The sequence below is a fragment of the Pelecanus crispus genome, chromosome 1 (assembly GCF_030463565.1).
Source record: "Pelecanus crispus isolate bPelCri1 chromosome 1, bPelCri1.pri, whole genome shotgun sequence".
Lineage (NCBI taxonomy): Eukaryota > Metazoa > Chordata > Aves > Pelecaniformes > Pelecanidae > Pelecanus > Pelecanus crispus.
This window is the reverse complement of record NC_134643.1, coordinates 227359821-227381405: the sequence shown is the minus strand read 5'-3', so window position 1 is coordinate 227381405 and position 21585 is coordinate 227359821. Positions and strand designations below refer to the sequence as shown.

At 47.3% G+C, this 21585-nt stretch overlaps 3 protein-coding genes across 3 annotated transcripts in view; 1 reads left to right on the top strand and 2 right to left on the bottom strand.

Annotated features, from left to right (window-relative positions):
* The first annotated feature begins 9778 nt into the window (after positions 1 to 9778).
* The window catches only part of LOC104035215 (olfactory receptor 51E2), a 36288-nt gene continuing 24481 nt past the window's right edge, over positions 9779 to 21585 (top strand). Inside the window, exons 1-3 of the mRNA XM_075722495.1 lie at positions 9779 to 9910; positions 17285 to 17299; positions 17473 to 17508. Coding sequence (XP_075578610.1) covers positions 9779 to 9910; positions 17285 to 17299; positions 17473 to 17508 — 183 coding nt within the window. The remainder of the gene's footprint in view (positions 9911 to 17284; positions 17300 to 17472; positions 17509 to 21585) is intronic.
* LOC104033430 (olfactory receptor 51G2) lies at positions 13396 to 14328 on the bottom strand. The gene has a single exon (XM_009486075.2). It carries the CDS (start codon positions 14326 to 14328, stop codon positions 13396 to 13398), a length of 933 nt encoding a protein of 310 aa, XP_009484350.2.
* LOC104025163 (olfactory receptor 52R1-like) lies at positions 19645 to 20635 on the bottom strand. The gene is given in 2 exon segments (XM_009478583.2): positions 19645 to 20407; positions 20409 to 20635. Coding segments are annotated over 2 exon segments (990 nt in total).

The window sequence follows — 21585 nt, the reverse complement described above, 5'->3', positions numbered from 1 at the left end:
GGTCAGGACTGGTTATTCATTCACTGGCATAAAGGTGACAAGTTCAAATTTTTTTGGCTATTTTATTATACAAAGCAGGAATAAACAGAAAAATGGTCAGGACTGTGTCGTGGTTTAGCCCCAGCCAGCAACTCAGCACCACGCAGCCGCTCGCTCACTCCCCCTGCCCCGATGGGATGGGGGAGAGAATCGGAGGAGTGAGAAACACTCCTGGGTTGAGATAAGAACAGCTTAATAATTGAAATAAAGTAAAATAGTAGTAGTAATAACAACAATAATATAATAATAATAGTAATAATAATGTACAAAGCAAGTGATGCCCAATGCAATTGCTCACCACCTGCCGACCGATACCCAGCCAGTTCCCGAGCAGCAATCGCTGCTCCCCGGCCAACCCCACCCAGTTTCTATACTGAGCATGACATCATATGGTATGGAATGGCCCTTGGGGCAGTTGGGATCAACTGTTCTGGCTGTGCCCCCTCCCAGTTTCTTGTGCCCCTGGCAGAGCATGGGAAGCTGAAAAGTCCTTGACTGGCATAAGCAGTACTGAGCAACAACTAAAAACATCAGCGTGTTATCAGCATTCTTCTACTAAATCCAAACCACAGCACTGTGCCTGCTACTGGGAAGAAAATTAACTCTATCGCAGCTGAAACCAGGACAGACTGTCTTTATCTTACTCTTAAATCTTGTCTTAAACCAAGACTGGAGACCCCTTGCACAAGGGGGCTGACAAGCAGTGCTGTTTACAGCATCTGGCGCAGCAGAGTCCTGGCTATGTTAGAGGTTTCTGGAGTTATCAGGGAGGACACGGTTGCTTTGGGTCATAATCTTTCAAAACATGCGCTCATTTCACCTGGGTTCAGCAAGCTTCTCCCATATGCTAAAACTGCAGGATTTTGTACAGCGAACCCTGGAAGCACTATGCAGCCAACAGCAGCACAGCCCACATACTGACCCTGCTTCAGGCAGGGCATCAGACTGGAGACCCCTGGAGCGCCCTTCCCACCAAAATTATCCTGTGGTTCTGCACTCTGAGTCTGCAAGATGTTTGCTTGCTTTTCTCACCTATGGCTTGTTTTGAAGGAGTCCATAAAGAAACAAGTTGAAGGTACCTTTATAAATCTTGTCCTGGTTTCGGCTGGGATAGTTTAATTTTCTTCCTAGTAGCAGGCATAGTGCTGTGTTTTGGATTTAGTAGGAGAAGAATGCTGATAACACACTGATGGTTTAGTTGTTGCTAAGCAGTGCTTATGCTAGTCAAGGATTTTTCAGCTTCCCAGGCTCTGCCAGGGGCACAAGAAGCTGGGAGGGGGCAGAGCCAGGACAGCTGCCCCCAGCTGCCCAAAGGGCCATTCCATACCATACGGCGTCATGGGCAGTATAGAAACTGGGGGGGTTGGCCGTGGGGAGCGATCGCTGCTCGGGGACTGTCTGGGCATGGGTCGGCGGGTGGTGAGCAATTGCATTGGGCATCACTTGCTTTGTACATTATTATTACTATTAGTATTATATTATTGTTGTTATTACTACTACTATTTTATTTTATTTCAATTATTAAACTGTTCTTATCTCACCCTAGGAGTGTTTCTCACTCTTACTCCTCCGATTTTCTCCCCCATCCCATCGGGGTAGCGGGAGTGAGCGAGCGGCTGCGTGGTGCTGAGCTGCTGGCTGGGGCTAAACCACAACAATCTGCTTTGTTTGGAGGCTGTAAAAGACAGGATTGAAGAGTGGTGGGAGGAGGGTGTAGATGTTGCCCATCGCAGTGTGGAAGATGGGGGTGCCTCTTTCCCAAATCTGTGCAGGATGGGCTAGGCAAGTTCTGGGACGAAGAAGACTTGAGACCACACAACCTTCAGACCCTTGTCCTTGGAGGCAATGCTGAGAGGTGTCATGAAGACCACGATGGAGGACAACAAAATGAAGAGGAGATCTGAGCCCATGGTGAAGAAAATGAGGTCTGGGACATAGCTGCTGTTGAACGCCATCTCTCTGGAGGACAGCCCAGTGGGATGGAGGCAAAGAGGATGGGGCAAGGTGCTCCCCAGCTACCAGGCAGCCCGAGGAGATGTAGAACCAGGGTATGATCAGGACTATCCTCCTCTGTGGGTGTGTCAGCCCTATTGTGGCTTTCCTCATGCCTGTTGGCATGGTCATGCATCTCCATGGGGGGCAGAGAGCCATCAGCCTGTCAAGGGGCATGGCAAAAACCACCGCTGACTCCAGGAAGGTGAGGGAGTAGATAAGGAAGAGCTGAGACACACGGGGGGTACAAGCTAATCACCATGAGCAAGGACTGCAGCCCCCCTGGCATGGTGGAGAGCCCACGGTCAGTGAGGGCCAGCACAGAGAGGACATGATGGAGGGCTGGTGGAGGCTTTGGTCTGCTTTTCTAGTGTACAGAATAGCATAATTTCCAATGCTCTTAGTGACATAAACAGAACAAATTGAGGTGGAAATCTGAGGTAAAATGTCCTTCACACCTGGGGAGCATGGTTAGCAGAAAGCCTGTGATCATGAGGCTGGTCCAGTTCTCACCCCCATGAGGTGCTCTTGGCGTCCTCTCACTTCTTAGGAATTGCAATCTGTGCAGCCCAGATTTGGTTCAGGTCTAGTTTAGAAATGATAGAAAACTCCTGAATCCCTACGAATTGCATCATGCAGCCGTGAAATGATGGGAAGCTCACACTAGCAGGTTGATGGATTGTTCTCCTCTTTCACAGCAGCTTCTCTCAAACCTGAGACAGCACTGCAGACCTTTGATGAATGAGCACACTGTGTTGCTTTGGAAAGAAAGGAAGGGAATTTCCACGACAACAGCACAGACTAATAACTGAACATATTTCATGAGAGGAGGATTGCTTCTTGTGCAAATTGGTAGGAAAAGACATTAAGAACTGCTGTTAAACTTTATAAATCAGAAAACAGTTGTGATCTGTGGTTGCGATACCTGCTCTTCCTCAGCCACTGGGAGACGTCACCTCTCCTCCTGGAGCCTACCCTCCTGCAGACCCACCACAAAAATGGTTTGCAAATGGTGGGATGGAGGATAAAACTTCTTCTTTATCTCATAATAGACATTATTTGCAGTTTTTACAGGTGTTAAGAAAAATAATTAGTCTAATATCTCTGCTAGGATAATTAACGGAGTCTGTGCAATGAAAAATGTGGTGGTGCATTTTGTGCTTATGAGAGAAGCATTCATGTTTTCTCTACAGTGAAACCCTCTTGTTAACTGCTGTGGCATATTGCCTGGAAATGGAACCTTAAAAACTCCTGCTTAAAAATAGAATTAATTAATCAAACCCCAGAGCCTTGTAAGGAATTCTTATTCAAAGTTTAATGTCAGTCTAAGGAGCGGGCTAACCAGAGGACTATCAGGTATAATTATACCTGATATTTTATGAGATTTTATCTGTCCTGATCCCCACACTTACCAAAATAACAGGAGCACAAAAAAAACCCCTGTTCTCTTCACTTCACAGCATAAGCCAAAAATACTCTTTAACTGACTCTGTGCTGCCCCTGCTGGGGTTATATATAGGGTAAAGTACGATTTTATGCCTTTAGAGGGAATTCTCTGTCAGGAGCATCAGCATAATAGAGCGTTTCGGAAGACAGGTCTTACAGCTGGTGGGACTGGAATATAATCAAAACAAAATTCAGCCATCCATGTGATAAGTTTGTTGTATTTTTCCACTTGAAATGAGGATGAATGGTAATGTACTTGTTCTGATTTTGCAAAAGGTGCTTTATTGCTTTTGAGAAGTAAATAAAGGTGGTGTTTTCTCCAGGAAACAGTATGGAAATACCTAAGCTACCTAATGGCTCTGTGCTCCTGCAGCAACCATTTCTGGTAGTTTTTTTACACTGCGCATTACGTTACGGAGGTTTTTGGACAGAAAATCTATCTGCCTGTGAAACAAGGGGGATCTTTTTCAGCTGGCCTGGCCCGCAGGAGAGGGCTTAATCTATAGGGCCATGAGCAATCCCACGGGTGAGACTGGAGGGATGGGGCCAGCTCTGCTGGCTGTTTTCCATGAGCCACATTGTGCAAGGACTGGCTGGGAACAGGACTACAACTTTTTTCCTATGTCACTAGCAAAATCTGATGTCATGGCAACAGGAGTACTGCTGCAAAAAAAAACCTTGAGAAATATCGTTTGGATGTTAAGAGATTTTTGATCCATCCCCCTGGGTAACTTTGGAGAAATGAAGGTTTGAAAACCCAGAGTGACTTATCATAGCTGATCTGCCTCATCTTTCCTTTTTTCCACCCCCTTCCCTCCTCCCACCTCTGCTTAGTGCCCTTCCAGCCCAAATTATCTTCAATAAGAGAACCAGACACGTGCGGACTAGATACATGCTCATTTTCCATCCCAAACCAGAAGTGGCAGGGATAATGTTTGTCAGATGATGAGGAGTTTCTCTTTGATATCCCAGCAACTCATCTGTCCAGAAGTGCAGGAGTTCTCACTGTCTGGCACAAAGTGAACTCAGAAACCAAATTATTCTTGTTTGTCTGTTTGTTTTTGTTGGCAGCCTTTTATCATGTCACCCTTTTTTTGCCCAGGCTAGATAACCGCTGCTGTGCAGACAGGTCCACGTGCTCCACCCCACAGAAATAAAGAATTCCTGCGCTAGAGACCCACATATTCACTATGCAGTAACAAACACCATGGTAGATAATGTGATTTAGATAAACCCATGCTCTCAAACCGCAGTGGCTGACAGAGGCTGGAGGAGCATTGCCTTTGTCCATACAGCAGAGATGTGTGAATGACAGGGAGGGCACGCTCGTCCCCAGGAAGCAGAGCACCACCTCACCACAGGGCATATTCTCTCCTGTTACCTGACAGATCTCCCATTTGTATGGGAGAATCATCTTCTGGAGACTACCCAGCTTCACTGCAGGGCTGCAGAGTCGTGATTAAGCTTGCTGTTGTGGTTTAACCTGGCAGGCAGCTAAACACCACACAGCCGTCACTCCCTCCCTCCCCCCCACCCAGTGGGATGGGGGAGAGAATCGTGGAAAAAAGAGTAAAATTTGTGGGTTGAGGTAAAGACACTTTAATAGGACAGAAAAGGAAGGGAAAATAATAATAATAATAATAATAATAATAATAATAATAATAATAATAATAATAATAATAATAATAAAGAATATACAACATAAGTGATGCACAATGCAATTGCTCACCACCCACCAACCGATACCCAGCCAGTCCCTGAGCAGTGATTGCTTCCCCCCGGCCAACTCCCCTCAGTTTCAACCCCCAGTTTATATATATATATATACTGAGCATGACACCATATGGTATGGAATATCCCTTGGTCAGTTTGGGTCAGCTGTCCTGGCGCTGCCCCCTCCCAGCTTCTCACTGGCAGGGCATGGGAAGCTGAAAAGTCCTTGCCTGGTGTCAGCACTGCTCAGCAACAACTAAAACATCAGTGTGTTGTCAGCATCATTCTCATCCTAAATCCAAAACACAGCACTGTGCCTGCTACTAGGAAGAAAATTAACTCTATCCCAGCCGAAAGCAGGACACTTGCCCAAAGCCTGCCATGGTTTGGGGCTCAGCCATGTGCCCCTCTGGCCACAGCAGCCCTTTGGCCATGGGTGGCTGTGGTGGTCCTCCAGGTTGAATCTGCAGGGACAGATGTGGAGCAAATCACCGTGACACGCTCCAGAGCTTTGCCTTTATTTCTACAGCAGCACTCAGAGCTGCACAGACCACCGCTGCCACGAGAGCTGGAAAGCACCTGCTTGGACGGGGACTTTTTGCAAATATGCTCACCCTGCCCTACTCGGCGCTCCTCCCACTTTCAGCACGTACTGGCTATGTGCTGCCTGGTCGTGTCTCAAACAATCAAACAAACTGCTATTGTTCCTGCTTTGCCCTCTCTCTGTCCTACATCTTCTTCCAGGGAAGAACCTCCTTCCATGGAGGGGAGTGCTTCACTTTGGGACAGTTTTATTTGGGAAGTTTCTGTTTGCTTTATTAATTTTTATTTTATGTACATGAAGTTTTCAGTGTTGGACAACAGTAGCAAGAAGGAACCCCTTTCAGTGGGAAAGGAAGTCACGACAATTTGTCTTGGCCTTTTCTGCATGTTTGAGTCTGTCCCAGATAACGAGCTTAGGTACATGGGCTGAAACGCAGGCAGCTGGAATGCAGGCGTTGTCAGGCACGATCTGTACTTGATCACCGCTGGATCGTTTTCCACTGGTACCCTGGGACAATATTCCAGCAAAGTACTCCATAAACACTAGCCCTGGCCTTAGCTTTTTCTCTTTTGCCTCTTTGTTTTAGTTGACCTATCTATAACATGGGGAAAATAAAATGTATGTATCTTTAAAAGGGTTTACTGGCATTCCACTGCTGATGTTTGAAAAAATGATGTGTATGTAAGAGCGCTTTTGCATGGCCAAAAAGTAGGCTCAACCTCCACCCATGCTTGTACATGCTGAGCTTGTGGGCACTGCACCTCCCTCTCTCCATCCCTTTCCAAGCCCTCTCTCCTCAAAGTTTTGCCATGGAGGAACTTACATCTTCTCAAACGTACAGAGAAAGAAGACTGAGGCACCACTTTTGCACTAAAAGGCTTTGCAGGGATGTGTGTATTTTTCTAGGGGTGCAAAGATCTAAAGATGCATTCTATTTTAGCCAAAATTCAGTGATGAAATCTAAGCAGTATTTCCAGGGAGTTGCATCTCTATCTTACCTTCAGGTCTAGTCGGCAAGTGCAGAGCAGCAGTTTCACCCTGGAGCCAACACCTACACTTGGGGCCAATGAATGACTTTGTTCAACATTCAACATTTTAAAAATTCACCATTCTGTCTTAAAAGGGAATAAAAAACTAGTGAAAACTAATTTTTTTCATTGCTGCTCTGACCAGCATTTCCTAAACTTTTATGATCCTCGTGTTTGCTGTTGCAGCATTTACCCTTGCGCAGGGTGGTAGCAGCTGCAGGTATGGAGCACCATCACCTTCCTGGACTGTGAGTTGGTTTGCATTTCATGGCCTCAGCCCCCCGCAGCAGGTCCCAGGTGACTGTCATTGCTGCTGGGATTTCACACAGGCATTATAAAACCAGACAGCTTCCTCTGCATGTGAAACACTCCGGCAGGAGTGCAGTTCCCTGTCCCTCTGCATCTTCTGCCTAAGGACTCCAGCCAAACAGAGGTAAGGGCACCTGAAGGGTCAATGCAATTCCATGCCAGTCTTGCTTCATCGTTGATGTTTTAATTTTGAGTGGGTCATTTTCCATTCAGATTTTGTGATAAAAAGTAGCTTTGCCTCACAGCAAGCTTGTTTATCTATCACTGTGCATTCCTGCAGCTGTTTCACACTCTCCATCCGTCCATCTCCCTCTGTTGTGGCTTAACCCCACAGATGTTCAGCGAATGCCCCTCCATCCCTCTCCCCCCCATTTTTATTGCTGAGCACGATGTCATGTAGTATGGAATATCCCTTTTTTCAGTTGGGGTCCTGGCTGTGTCCCTTCCCAAGTCCTTCTGCACCCCCAGCCTCCTTGCTGGTGGGGCAGGGTGAGAAACAAAAGAGACCTTGATGCTGGGTAAGCACTGTTCAGAAATAAATAAAACATCAGTACTTTCTCAACACTGTTTTGGTCACAAATCCATGAGCTACTGTGGAAAAAAATTAACTGTGAAAGAAAAGTAACTCTATCCCAGCCAAAATCAGTACACCCTCCAAACCCATCCCCTCGCCACCCAGGCAGCTATTGCCAGCACACCCCTTGGCTGCCTGTTTATCTATCCATCTATCCACATACATCTTCCTCATCTATCCCTATTTCTTCCCCACCATGCTGTCTCCTCTCCGTGTTTTGCACAGCCCAGGTGGCTGTTGCTGCAACACAGGGACACTGCAAGGATGCAACTGCTGATATTTGGAGGATGGAGTGGACATTTCTGTAGAGAGTAACATCCAGTGTTATAACAGCATATTTCAGACAGGATTCAAAGCCCCAAAGTCAAGTTTTAAGAACTGTGTTTTTCCATGGGATCTTTCACAAAACACAGATTATGCCCCACCTGCTGACGGGCGATGTTTTGCTCCTGTCTCTGAAGTGGCTGGTGCTGAGCACACTTGGAGATGGCACACCTGGAGATGGCGAACCAGTCCCTCTGGTCCTTACTCACTGAGAGCCTGACAGACGGTGCTATGAAGCATGACCGGATGATCAAGGTCAAATGATCAAATGAGCAAGGATTACGCTCTGTCTACAGGCTCCGTGTTCATCCTCCTGGGCAGAAGCTGAGCATCCACCGGAGCCAGGGCACCCACTCCTCCCCCATGGCACAGCACCCAGCTGGGCTGTGGAAATTCATCTTTTCCCTGTGTGCAGACACATTGCTTACGTGTCTCGACAAGGACAAAAATAAAAGAGGGATGGGAGGAGCAGGCGAGGAATATTCCTTCCTCAGCCTCAAGCTGGAGCAACCGAGGTGAACAGCTTTGTGGAGGGACACTGGGGGGGCAGGACGCCCAGCCTCTGGGGCAGCCCCATGGATGGAGGATGAGACTTTTCCCAGTTTAATGAATATTTACCCAGGCCAGAACAGTCGATGATGCACAGAATGAACTAAGCTATCTTTTTATTTTTGTGAGACATCCAAAGCACATTTACAGATGATGAGGATGAGGCACACATTCAGGTCTGTACACCCAGATTCAAATACTTAAATCTGTATCTTCATGTTAAAGATAATTAGAGCACCCTGGAAAGCTGTCTGCTAATTTAACTTATCAAGCTAATTATTTAGCTGGCGAAGTAAAGAGTGGAGGCACAGATGTCTGGAGCTTTGTCTGAGAAGTGGGGCAGTTGGAAATAGACTAATTCACTTTTCATTGCACACTAATGAGTTTAGCCACATGGCTTCCAATTAAACAATGCCATGTTCCCTGTTTACATAGACAGATGGAGCATGAATTCCTTGAATGCTGAGGGCTGGAAACGCTTAACTTCTTCCACACAAGGCACTGCAGTCCCTGAAAAGAGCAGCAGACAACCCAGGCAAATAATTAGCATAGTTAGAGGAGCATTTTAAAACTTTATTTTTTTTTTTTATTTACAACCCCAAAAGGTACTGTCTCTGTATTCAAAGCTTAAGCCCTTTAAGCATAGCTTTTCTTTTATGATTTATATTTCATATAACACTGTATTTCCCTGAGGTATCTGTGGGCTGTGGATTTGAAGCCCTTGGTTGACAGTTCTGTAGAAGAAATGAGAGCTGGGTTCGTGTACACATTGCTTAATTTTACCCATAACTGTTAGCTGTAATAACAACATTCCTGCTAAGGATTATAGTTGCTGTGTATACTACTAACACAAATATCAACTGAAATACCTGTCACCTTGAATAGCTTGATGGGCTATCAGTAAAAACTATAGTAATGGCAACAACAATCAGAATAGTAAATAATCTCCAAAGTGAAGGGAAACGATAAAGTTCTAGATTTGCCAATGTCTTGCCAAATTTAGACTTGCAGGAGTGACCATGTCCCCTCAGATGTCAGAGCAGATGAGAGATAAATTTTGGTAATTGCTGCTGTTTCTGTAGCTCCCGGGGACCTTTGTCAAGGAGCACAGTCCCACAGTGCTGGGTGCTGCACAGGCACAAAGCAGGGAGAAAACTGCAGCCTTTCCCCTTTTCCTTCCATTGAAGGGTTGGTTAAATGATAGCAGTGCAGGTGGAGGACAGGAGGACAAGCAGGACTGTATCTGCCAAGAGCCAAGCCATGGTCCAAACTCAGCAGCTGGGCTTGGTGCTTCTGGCCATGGCCTTTGATCACTACATGGCCATCTGCTGCCTGCTGAGATACTCCTCCATCCTCACCAGTGGCAGAATCACAAAGATTGGGCTGGGGATGGTCTGCTGCTGCTCCCATTCATCTGCCTGTTCACACAACTGCTGTTTTGTAGGTCCCCCATGCTGCTTGCACCAGGACATGATATGGCTGGTGTGCACAGACCTCACCCTCCTCAGCCTGTACGGCCTAACCCTGGTGCTGTTCATCCCCCTAGACTCAGTGCTCATTACCTTGTCCTACACTGTGATCATTAAGGCCATGGCAGGCCTCACCTCCAGAGAAGAGCAGACCAAAACCCTCAAGACTTGCACGTCTCACTTCTGCGCTGCATCTTCTATGTCCCCATGGTCAGCCTGTCCATTATACACTGGTACAGGAGGAATGATGCACCCTTCAGCCACGTGCTCATGACCAACATCTACTTTTTGTCCCACCTGTGTTGAACCCCATCATCTACAGCATGAAAAACAAGACCATTTGTAAAGGCCTCCTCAGGCTCCTGTGTCAAAGGCTGGCCTGGCCTGGCCATGGCCATCAGACCAGGAGTCCCTGAGAAGTGGGAAGCTTGCCTACATGAAATGCCCATAAAAAGTGGGAGGTTGAACATAAGCAGGAGTCTAAGAGAAAAATTAATGGGAAGAGCACCTTGCAAAGAATGCTCTGTCAGCAGAAAGCTCTTTAAATGAATCAAAAGCAGGAATCCAGCTAGGAAACAGGTGGACCACTTGGTGATCAGGGGTGAGAAGCATACTCAGGCGTTATAAGGCCACAGCAGAGAAGCTCAGTGAATTCCTTGCATCAGATTTCTATACCCAACACTGTCTTCATAACAAATGGATTAGAGGATCTTGATCAGTTCAAAGTAAATATGGAGAAAGGGTTACATCAAAGAAATATCAGTTAAATATCACAAACTCCCAGGACCAGGTGTCATTCACCTGAGAGTCTGGAAGGAGCTCAGAGGTGAAGCTGCAGAGCTGCTGGGCACGGTGCATCACTACTGCAAATGGTCATGGTGCTGCAGGGCAGATCAGCCCTTCGGCTCCACCTGCAAAAGGGGCTCCATGGGGTTCCTGAGACCTACTGACCAGTGGGCTTGATTTCCATTGCTGGGAGGACAGTAGAGGCTGTGATAAAGAATAAAGTCATTAAGCATATGAGTAAACACATATAAAGCACTTGCAGAGTCAGCCAGGAAGCTGCAAGGGGGAATCCTGCCGCGGCGGTCTGCTGGACTTCTGTGAAAGTAGCTCCAGCTGGAGGGATCCTGTAGCCATAACACACATGGATGTCCCAAAGCCTTTGACTAAATGCTTTTAATGAAATTACTTTGTAGGGGGATTGGAGGAAACTCTCTTCTAGGGATGGGAAGTTGGTTAAAGTAAGGGTAGGTTATTTTCAGTCCAGAGAAGAGTCAGCAGTGGCCTCCCCAAGGAATCCCTGCTAGGAGTCATTTTATTCTGCATTGTCATCAGTGACCTGGATGAGGGAGTGCACAGTGAACTCTCAAAGTTTGCAGAGGACACTAGGTCAGCCACTGGACTCATAGCAGCTGTATTCTGTGATTTTGTAAGACTGTTAAATCTTTAATTGCAATAACAATAAATTCTTGGCTCCACATAGAAGGTGTACTTCCTTTTGCTGTAACAAGCTTTTGAGTATACCACAGCCCCAACACACACAGAACCACCATGAGACTTGGTAACACCTGAATGTGACAAGCTGATATTTGGATCACAAGTCCCACAGAAGCAGGTCTCAAAGCAAGGAGTTTGAAGAAACTCTTGCTGCATGGTGGTAGGTATATGTACTACATCTGTTGATAGTTCTCCTGGGCTGCCATGAGAGACAGGGACACCCAGGAAGGTTTGTCAAACGCAGCGCTCAACCCTGAAACCCTAGGAAGGGGGTTCAGCCTGAGGAAGGTGGCTTCTGTTGTTTGGGTCACATCAGCAAAATCTTACCAGGTAACCTGTAAAGCACTGACGACTATTCAGTTCTCAGTCTGACTTGGAATATGTAGGGTATTTTTTATTATTTTTCTGTAATTTCCCATGGGTATTCATGTACCCATTTAGGCTTCAGTAAATACCAGTGTTCCTTGGCTGTTCTCAGTACTGACAGCTTTATGTAAGGGAAAAAAGAAGGCAGGATTTATTTTGGCCCTTCTTAGCCCCTCCTGGGATGGTGGATGCTGCAGACCTGTGAGGAAGGTGCTGGCCTTTGATGTACAGCCTTGTGCACCGCAGGGCTGCAACCAGCACTGCTACCAATGATTTTGTTTTAAGTGCATAGCACTGCTTCGCCTCTCTGCTTTCTAACCTTATGCCAAAGCAACCCTACTTGAATAAACGGAAATCAAAGCAGAGGGAGGTATGGGGAGCAGGCAGGATATTCTGGGGTGAAACCAACACCAACTATCTGCTTTAGGGTGATCTGAGCCACTCTTCTCCAGGCTCTGTCTTGATTAGATCTCCTCCTGGGTGATAGGAGCTTAAACATCCAGTGCGCATGGAGGCACCTCATTTCAGAGGTCACCGGTGGGAGCTGGCTCTCCTGTTGCTGTAATACAGGATGGTGGAGCTGCAGTGCAGTGGCTGAGCTGGACCCACTCACACCAGCTGGGGATCTGGCCTAAACCCTTTTTGCGTGTAATTCTGTTCAGTTTTGACCTGATGGTATCGTGAGCCCGGTGCTGCTGCAGTGATATTGCATGGGCTCTGTTTCCATCGGAGGTCTGCATTGAGCCATTAAGTGGCTGGTCCAGGCAGAGCAGATGAAGCATCCCAGCTGCTGTGAGTCTGCAACACCACAGAGTGGGTTGAGTGGGCTGGTTACAGTCCCTGGGAAGGGAAACATATGGTGACTTTCAGATCCTGCAGCACAAATCACAGCTTTTGGATAGGTCTTGTTCCTGCTGGAAACGTCACCTGGCTGGAACAAGAGGGCTTTGCCATATGCCCAGGTCTTTAGACACTTCACACTCTTAGCAAGTCTGGCTGCAGGTGTAAAAAGCTTGAATAAACAGTTATTGCACATATGCAGAGCTATGCTGCAGTGCATGCTGATGCACTGGAGGCTAGATGGCTGAGCACATCCAGGAAGCATTAGATTTTCCCTGCAGATACATGACCAGGCAGTGCTGGCCAGGAGGATCAACTCCCTTGTTCTGGTAGGAGCTCTGGGTCCAGCTGACCCAGTACCATGGTGAAGGTGGGAGGCTCTTACCTCCACACGTCCATTGCTATGTCCTCCTTGTCTAAAAAGAAGGACCATTAGTTTAGGAACCTCAGGCAGTTACAGCTCCTGCATTATTGACCAGGAATGTATAGAAGACTGTAAATACTGCAACACTCCTTTTTACAGCAAAGGAAATGCTGTGGGCCTAGAAACAGGGTATACTTCATCTACTGCATAAGAGGAGTTTAAAGGTTCAGGATCCTCAGCAGTCAAATGGATGACAGGATGGAGTAGAAAGTACCTAAACTAGTATTCACCAGCTGTTCTGTCATATGCAAAACCTCTTGGGTCTCCTGTGTCCTACATCAGCGCCTTCTTGGAGTGAGAAGTTTGTGTATCCCTTTGCAGATCTGTTTAGTTTTTATACTGTGAATAATGGGGTTTAGCACAGGGTGTGCAAGGAGGTAGATATTGGCCATGAGGACATGAATCAGAGGAGAGGCAGGTTTCCCAAACCTGTACACCATGGACAAGCCTATCATGGGGATATAATGAATCAAAACAGCACAGATATGAGAGATGCAGGTGTTCAGGGCCTTGAGATACTCTTCCTTGCTGATACTCAGCACAGTCTTAATGATCATGACATAGGACAGGATGATAGACAGCAAGTCTAGCCCAAAGGTGGCCAGGATGACAAATAAGCCATACATGCTATTCACCTTGATATCTGCACAGGGCAGCTGGAGTAAGTTGGGATGCAAACAGGAGTGAGCCAGCATGTGGGACCTGCAGAAGGACAGCTTCTTCAGAAGTATCGGCAAGGGGAGCAAGACACTAATGGTCCTCACTGTGAGCCCCAGCCCGATGACATCTATCCTGGGGTTGGTCAGGATGGATGAATACTGCAAGGGATTGTAGATGGCCATGAAGCACTCAAAGGCCATGGCCCACAGCACCCCAGAGTCCAGGATGGAGAAGCAGTGAATGAAGAACATCTGGGTGAAGCAGGCAACAAACCTGATCTCCCATGAATCAAAAAGCAGCACACTTAGCACTGTAGGGAGTGTAGACAGAGACACACCAAGCTCTGCAATAGCCAGCATGCGCAGGAAGAGGTACATGGACTCATGGAGGCTGCGCTCTGCTTCGATGACAAAGAGGATTGCACTATTTCCCAGGATGGAAATAACGTACATGCAGCAGAAAGGAATGGCAAGCCACAAGTTCCCACTTTCCAGTCCTGGGATTCCTGTTAGAAGGAAGGTAGAAAGTCTAAGGAAGCTACTGTTGCTCATTCTCCTAGTGCAGCATCTTCGTCCTGTCAAAGATCAAGCAGCAGATCCCACTCATCCTACAAATGAATTCACAGTAATCATAAAAGAGTAATCATGCCATGAAGCAAAGCTTTCTTCATGTGTCTCTCACTGCGGTGATGGGATCCAGACTTCTGAGTTTGCTGAGACAGCAAAAGGGCATTTTACCTTTGTGATCAGTTCTTGGCATGGAGAACTACAGCTCCCAAAAGTCAGAAAAACTATGGAAATGGAGGGACAGAGTACTTAGTTGATGGTCGAATTATGGACTTCTCTATGCCAGGACACAGACAGATGCCTACTAGATTGACAGATGTGATACTGTATTGACTGTGTTGCACCAGAGGGCAAAAAGACTTGAGAGGTGGCAGCCTGGATGAAGGGTGAAAGCAGACTTGTGTCTCATACAGAAAGCCCACCGCTGGACTTGGACATCACAGAGGGAGTTCACTGGTCCTTGCTCTGGCTTTTCCTTGTGTTGTAGAAAAGCAAGAGAAAGAGCACCATGCAGGTACCTAGAACTGTGCTCTGACATTGCCAGGTAACTCCCTCACCCGGTGTCGGGGTTCAGCCCCAGCCAGCAGCTCAGCACCACACGACCGCTTGCTCACTCCCCCTGCCCCGATGGGATGGGGGAGAGAATCGGAGGAGTAAGAGTGAGAAACACTCCTGGGCTGAGATAAGAACAGTTTAATAATTGAAATAAAATAAAGTAAAATAATAATAATAACAATATAATAATAATGATAATAACAATATCCAAAGCAAGTGATGCCCAATGCGATTGCTCACCACCCGCCGACCGATACCCAGCCAGTCCCCGAGCAGCGATCGCTGCTCCCCGGCCAACCCCCCCAGTTTCTATACTGCCCATGACGCCGTATGGTATGGAATGGCCCTTGGGGCAGTTGGGATCAACTCTCCTGGCTGTGCCCCCTCCCAGCTTCTTGTGCCCCTGGCAGAGCATGGGAAGCTGAAAAGACCTTGACTGGCATAAGCAGCACTGAGCAACAACTAAACCATCAGCGTGTTATCAACATTCTTCTCCTACTAAATCCAAACCACAGCACTGTGCCTGCTACTGGGAAGAAAATTAACTCTATCCCAGCTGAAACCAGGACACCCGGATATCTGAGTGTGGCTTCCAGTGCTTTATGAATGAGATTCCCATATCCCTTCTGTGCGGGTGCTGCAGAGCACGTCTTCTCTGCTGGCTGTGAGTTTCATCCTCATTTTAGATCTCTTTTTTAAAATTATTCTTTGCACCTCTATTTTATTTCTTTCTCTGAATGAATATCAGACTTGGTGATCTTTTCCTTCCATAAAAATAACCTTGGCAGCAAAGAGCTGATATAAGTGCCTTTGCACCAAGTGGTTTTTGCATCTTCAAGAGCTGTGCACAGCTGAGAACCCAAATAGTGCAGCAACATTTTGCAGGATCCAGCCAACAAGCATTCACCAGCGTGCTGCCAAAAAGCAGTGTTGTGAACATCTGCTTGCCCAAGAGTGAAAGACTGGACTTGGATATTCATGTATGTACAAATGCAAGTGCTGTTTTCCAGTAGAAATGAAGTAAACAATAACCAAATCACCCTCTCGCAGGGAGGAGAGCTCTGGCAGCTCCCTGTGGTGTACATGAACCACTTCTGCATGCTGAGAGGAGAAGATTTCAGTCCTATTTACCCACCTTGCCAAGCTGTAACACAGGCAAGGGTTGCCCTTCCTTACAGGTCACTGTCCCCTCACCTGGGTGCAGGTGCCTGCTGTGTGGGTATCAGCATCTCAGCTGGTTGCCTGGACCCCACCAATCACACTGGGGAAACAGGCATTGCCAGCAGGCAGTTTGTCTCACCCTGATGTCTACCCTGGTCAGATAAATGGTGCATACAGCCCCCTGACAAGAAAAGGGTCTGAGGGTAACAAGCTCTTCATTATGCACGCATCCTCTCTTTAAAACTAATAATCACTTTGACACTAAAACTACAGTAACACTGTCGAAGCTGTCTGAAGTTATCTGACAGGTGACATGTGAAAAGCAGCCTAGAAAAAGCAGATCGCTTTGCCTTAAATATGGGGCAATGCCCAAATATGAGCTGCCTGAGCATCTTGCCTCCAGGCTGCCAGTGAATACATCTTTATATTGCCACTCCACAAAATCCCCCAGGAATCCCAGGCTCACTGGATACTTCTGCTGCTTCTTTTTTTTTTTTTTTTGTTGATCCACTATCTCAAAGGAGATGATGCAAACATACTATTAAGAGTGAAACCCAGTGTCAAGTGGGAGGCTACAGTGGAATTACCTTGGGTTAGTTAGCACCAGGAGCTAAATAGGACACCTAGAAAGTAGGTGTGAAGTCAAAGCAGGACTTGAATGTGGTGTTGGCTTCTGGCTTCAACAAGGAAACATCAGACAGGAGAAAACTTTCCTGGGAGACCCTCTGTAGGGGCAAGAAGGACAGATGTGAACCTACCAAGAGGAGAGTGCGATGGTGGCAAGATCTCCCTTTCCTGGCAGCTGTGGCCTCAGGCACCATTGTCAGGAAATGAAACTCCTGAGAACACTGGGCTACCCATCAAAACATTCAGGTTTCGGCTTTTTCAGTAATGGGACCATTTGGTGCCTTTGGATTTCAAAGCACCACCCCAAAGTTGTACCCCCTCCCCATGAAAGTGTGCTTGTGTCCCTGGTTTGGGTACAGACCTCCTTGACTTTCCCACCACTTTCTCCAGGCAGCTCACATGCAGTGTTAGCATTGACTAGAGGGCACGGCTGACCCCATCCCACCCCAGCAACCACCCCATCCATACTGTGCTGTGATCCAGATGTCACAGCCAGCTTTATTTACAGAGAAGGTAATCCTAGAGTAGGAGCCTAAGCTGTTGGTGCTGAGTATTCGATATTATGTGGCAGTGACATCTTGTAGCACACATCTCACAGGTCACAAGGAGCTATGTGAGTCAGACAGTCACCTTTGCACATATCTGACAGGCAACGAACCCCCCTGTCGTTTCTTACTTAAAAAAGGCATCTCTTAGAAGGCCCCTCCCACTGGAGGAGGCAGTGTGGTGGAATGGATAGACATCGGTCATGAGGGCGGCTCTGTCCTGGTTTCGGCTGGGATAGAGTTAATTTTCTTCCCAGTAGCAGGCATAGTGCTGTGGTTTGGATTTAGTAGGAGAAGAATGTTGCTAACACACTGATGGTTTAGTTGTTGCTCAGCACTGCTTGTGCCAGTCAAGGACTTTTCAGCTTCCCATGCTCTGCCAGGGGCACAAGAAACTGGAAGGGGGCACAGCCAGGAGAGTTGATCCCAACTGCCCCAAGGGCCATTCCATACCATACGGCGTCATGCTCAGTATAGAAACTGGGGGGGTTGGCCGGGGAGCAGCGATCGCTGCTGGGAACTGTCTGGGCATCGGTCGGCGGGTGGTGAGCAATTGCATTGGGCACCACTTGCTTTGTATATTAGTATTACAATTATTATTATATTGTTATTCTTATCATTCCTATTTTACTTTATTTCAATTATTAAGCTGTTCTTATCTCACCCCAGGAGTGTTTCTCACTCTCACTCCTCCGATTCTCTCCCCCATCCCATTGGGGCAGGGGGAGTGAGCGAGCGGCTGCGTGGTGCTGAGCTGCTGCCTGGGGCTAAACCACGACAGGCTCCCATGTTCTTAATGAAAATGAAAACAACAACATTTTTTGTGGAGCTTGCAGAAAAATGGGGGTTCTACCTCACCAGAGTGGTGGCGGGTATGCATCAGTCCACAAGAAATGGTGCAGCCCTGCTTTATGAAGCGGGTGCTCTGAGACAGGCTCTTTGACAAACTGCAGTCGTATCTCTCCTCCTTCGGCTTCCCCTGCCTCTCGTCTATGGTCCGTGAAAAGCTACTTCTGTTTTATCTGACGAAAAAGGATGAACTGAGTTGAAAGTTTTAGTCTAGTCTACCCTTGATTGGCTTAGAGTAGACTTAGTAGTGTAGGTTAATGGTTGGACTGGATGATCTTAAAGGTCTTTTCCAACCTAAATGATTTGATGATTCTATGATTCTATGAAATTTAAGTATTCTACTGAAACGGTGCCAAAAAATGTTAATTTCCCATTTTGTCTGCAGCCTAACATCTGCTTCACTTCAGCAGAAGTGCATGTTCTCTTCCTGGAGCCCCCTCTCCTGCTTCCCCACTGGCATCCAGCTCACGGAGAGATAGCAGAGGCCGAAGGCTCCTCGTGGGTGGCCATGATAGTCAGGGCTGCTCAGGAAGATAGAGAGCTCGAAGAAATGCCAGGCCAGGTCAGAGATCTCCTCTCCATCCATTAGTGCTCTTCAGTGGCACTAAAAATACAGCAAAAGTCTGTAACATGCTTGAGTTTTGTAGCTTGAGTTTTGTAACTTGTGTTTGGGTCGTCTGACCTTCACCTCATTCTGCTGCCTACCTTTTTCGTATATAGAGCAGTGATTTTCTAAAACATGTTTGCCTGTTTATCGGGATAGTTGACTTACATTAGTATAATGCAATCCTGTTAGCAGCCATCTCTGTGTGATATGTCACTCGGAATAATTGCATCAGCGAGGATTTCTGATGTTTTTGAAAGGGTTTACGTTTACATAGGACTTTCAGAATTTTCTAGCATAGGATTATTGTAGGTTTTGCCTTCCTTACAAAAAAAAGGTTAATGCTTAAAATTGAATTCTACCCATTTCCTTCTACAAGGACAGTCACCATTCCATCCTGAGCACCTTCCCATAGAATCATACAATCATTTAGGTTGGAAAAGACCTTTAAGATCATAGAGTCCAACTGTAAACATAGCATTGCCAAGTCCAACACTAAACCGTGTCCCTAAGCACCATGTCTACAGGTCTTTTAAATACCATCACACAGTCCAGGGAACACTCTTCATGTAATGAAAGCTGCTGGAGGAAGATCTTTTGGAGATACTCAGCCTTACAGTGTAAATATTTTAATCATGAGAGGATATTTTTTTAACAGTGAAAGAATTCTAACAGTGAGGAGTTTAACTTCTGGGAGGGGTGAGCTCTCCATCTCCCAGTGGTGTAGAAGCCAGACTGAACGTCTTTATGCCAAGTTTCATCACTAAATGGATGAAACCTCCTGGACAGTAATAACGGAAGAGACAATCTAGTGATTTCTGCAAGAATGCATTACTTAAACTCCAGGCATTGAGGAAGGGTTCCTCCCTGAACAAATAAATAGTCACAGTGTTAACTCTCATTAAATTTACCAGCATCATCAGTAAATTATGAGCACAGTTTGAGGCACATACATATGGGTCAGGTTCCCTTTTGCTGGAAGAGGAGGACCACCCTGGCCCAGAGCTCCTTGGTTCTCACCCCATAAACAATGGGGTTTAGCATGGGGGGCACTAGCAGGTAGAGATTGGCCACCATTATATGGATGCGGGGTGGGATGCTCTGCCCAAACCGGTGGGTGAGGAATGTGAAGAGGGCAGGGACATAAAAGGCAAGAATGACACAGACATGGGATGCACAGGTGCTGAAGGCTTTCAGTCGTGCCTCTGTGGATGATAGCCTCATTACCACCCGCAGGATCATGGTGTAGGACACAGAGATCAGGATCATGTCAGTTCCTGTCACTATGAAAGCCACGAAGAGGCCATAAATGACATTGACTCTGGTGTCCCCACATGCCAGCTTCACCACGGCCATGTGCTCACAGTAGGAGTGGGAGATGACGTGATGCTGGCAGAAGGACATCCTGTGGAGGAGGAAGCAGAAGGGACTCACCAGGAGGACCCCACGCACCAGCACCAGGCTCCCAAGGGCCACCACCACTGGAACAGAGAGGATGCTGGAGTGCTGCAGTGGGCAGCAAATAGCGATGTAGCGATCCAAGGCCGTGGCCATGAGCATGCCCGACTCCACTGATGAGAAGGTATGGATGAAGAACAACTGAGCAAGGCAGGAGAGAAACCCAATCTCCCCGGAGCCCAGCCAGAAGATGCCAAGCATTTTGGGTAGCATGGATGTTGATAGGACCAGATCAGTGAAGGCCAGCATAGCCAGGAAGAGGTACGGGCTTGTGCAGGCTCGGCTCTGCCTTTATAATGAGGAGAAGGGTGATGTTTCCCAGCACAGCAATGGCATACATGATGCAGAAGGGGAAGGCAATCCAAAACTGCTCCTTCTCCAGCCCCGGGATGCCAGTGAGAAGGAAATAGGGAGGGTGGGAGAAGGCAGTAGCGTTCAGAGGCATGAAGCCCTTCTTGTCTCTTGCCTACACTGTAGTCCTGTAAAAAAGCATCAAATACCCTCAACCTGATCTGGTCAGTGGCAAACAGAGAATGGCATGAGGTACGGTCTAGAAGCTCAAATTCCCCATGCAGCCAGCCATCCCTGACAGCTGCTTGCACTGGTTCAGGAGAGCACTTCTGAGGCAAGTGTCCTGCCAGTTTCCACTGAAAGTGCTCTGTCCCACTTGGTGGAGTGGTCCTGGAGCATGCAGACTGGATTCCTCCTGGATCAAACTGAATGGGAAGACTGCCCGAGGTGCACACCTGAAACGCTCCAGTGTCCCAAGGATGTCCAGCCCAGGAGACCAGATGAAAGCTGGTCTGAAGTAAACCTTCTTGAAATGTATGTGGTGGAGATACGAAGTCATTAGCACCAGCCCTATAGCTCTACAGAAGCTTTTAACAGCACTGTGCTGCTTGCCAGTGTAAACAGAGGCAACAAGTGCTTGCCTCAGTCAAGAAACATCCAATTTCAGGGCAAAAAACTGAACCAGTGCCACAGGATTTGACAATCTTCCCCCCCCCCCCCCAAACACAGAGCTCCAGTGATGTCCATTCTCCCCCCACAAAAGACTGCAGCTCGCTCAGCCCCTGCACATTGCTCAGCTCATGTTTTTTTCCCTAATACCTGGGAAAAAGGATTCCTTGAAAAGCCCTGCAGCACAGATTAGGCCAATGTTCCTGATCTGATAAGACCCTTCATAAACCTTCCTGGGGCACTTGTGCAGGAAGCAGAGGGACAATAGCAGCTTCTCAGAAGAGAGCTAGGCTTTTTCTCCCAGAGGGTCCCATGCTAGCCCAGCCAGCTCCAGTGGTGGCCTCTGCTCCCACTGCATCCAGACAAGATTTCACACCATGACCACTGCAAGCCAACTCAGCACGACCAACAGTCACCACCTGGAGCTGGGCTGTCGGGGCTGTGCTTGAAACCTTAGAGGTATGTATGGCTTGGGGTCGCCTG

Excerpts from the sequence above, each read along its gene's own strand:
- LOC104033430 (XM_009486075.2), bottom strand. The coding sequence starts at position 14,328 with ATGAGCAACAGTAGCTTCCTTAGACTTTCTACCTTCCTTCTAACAGGA.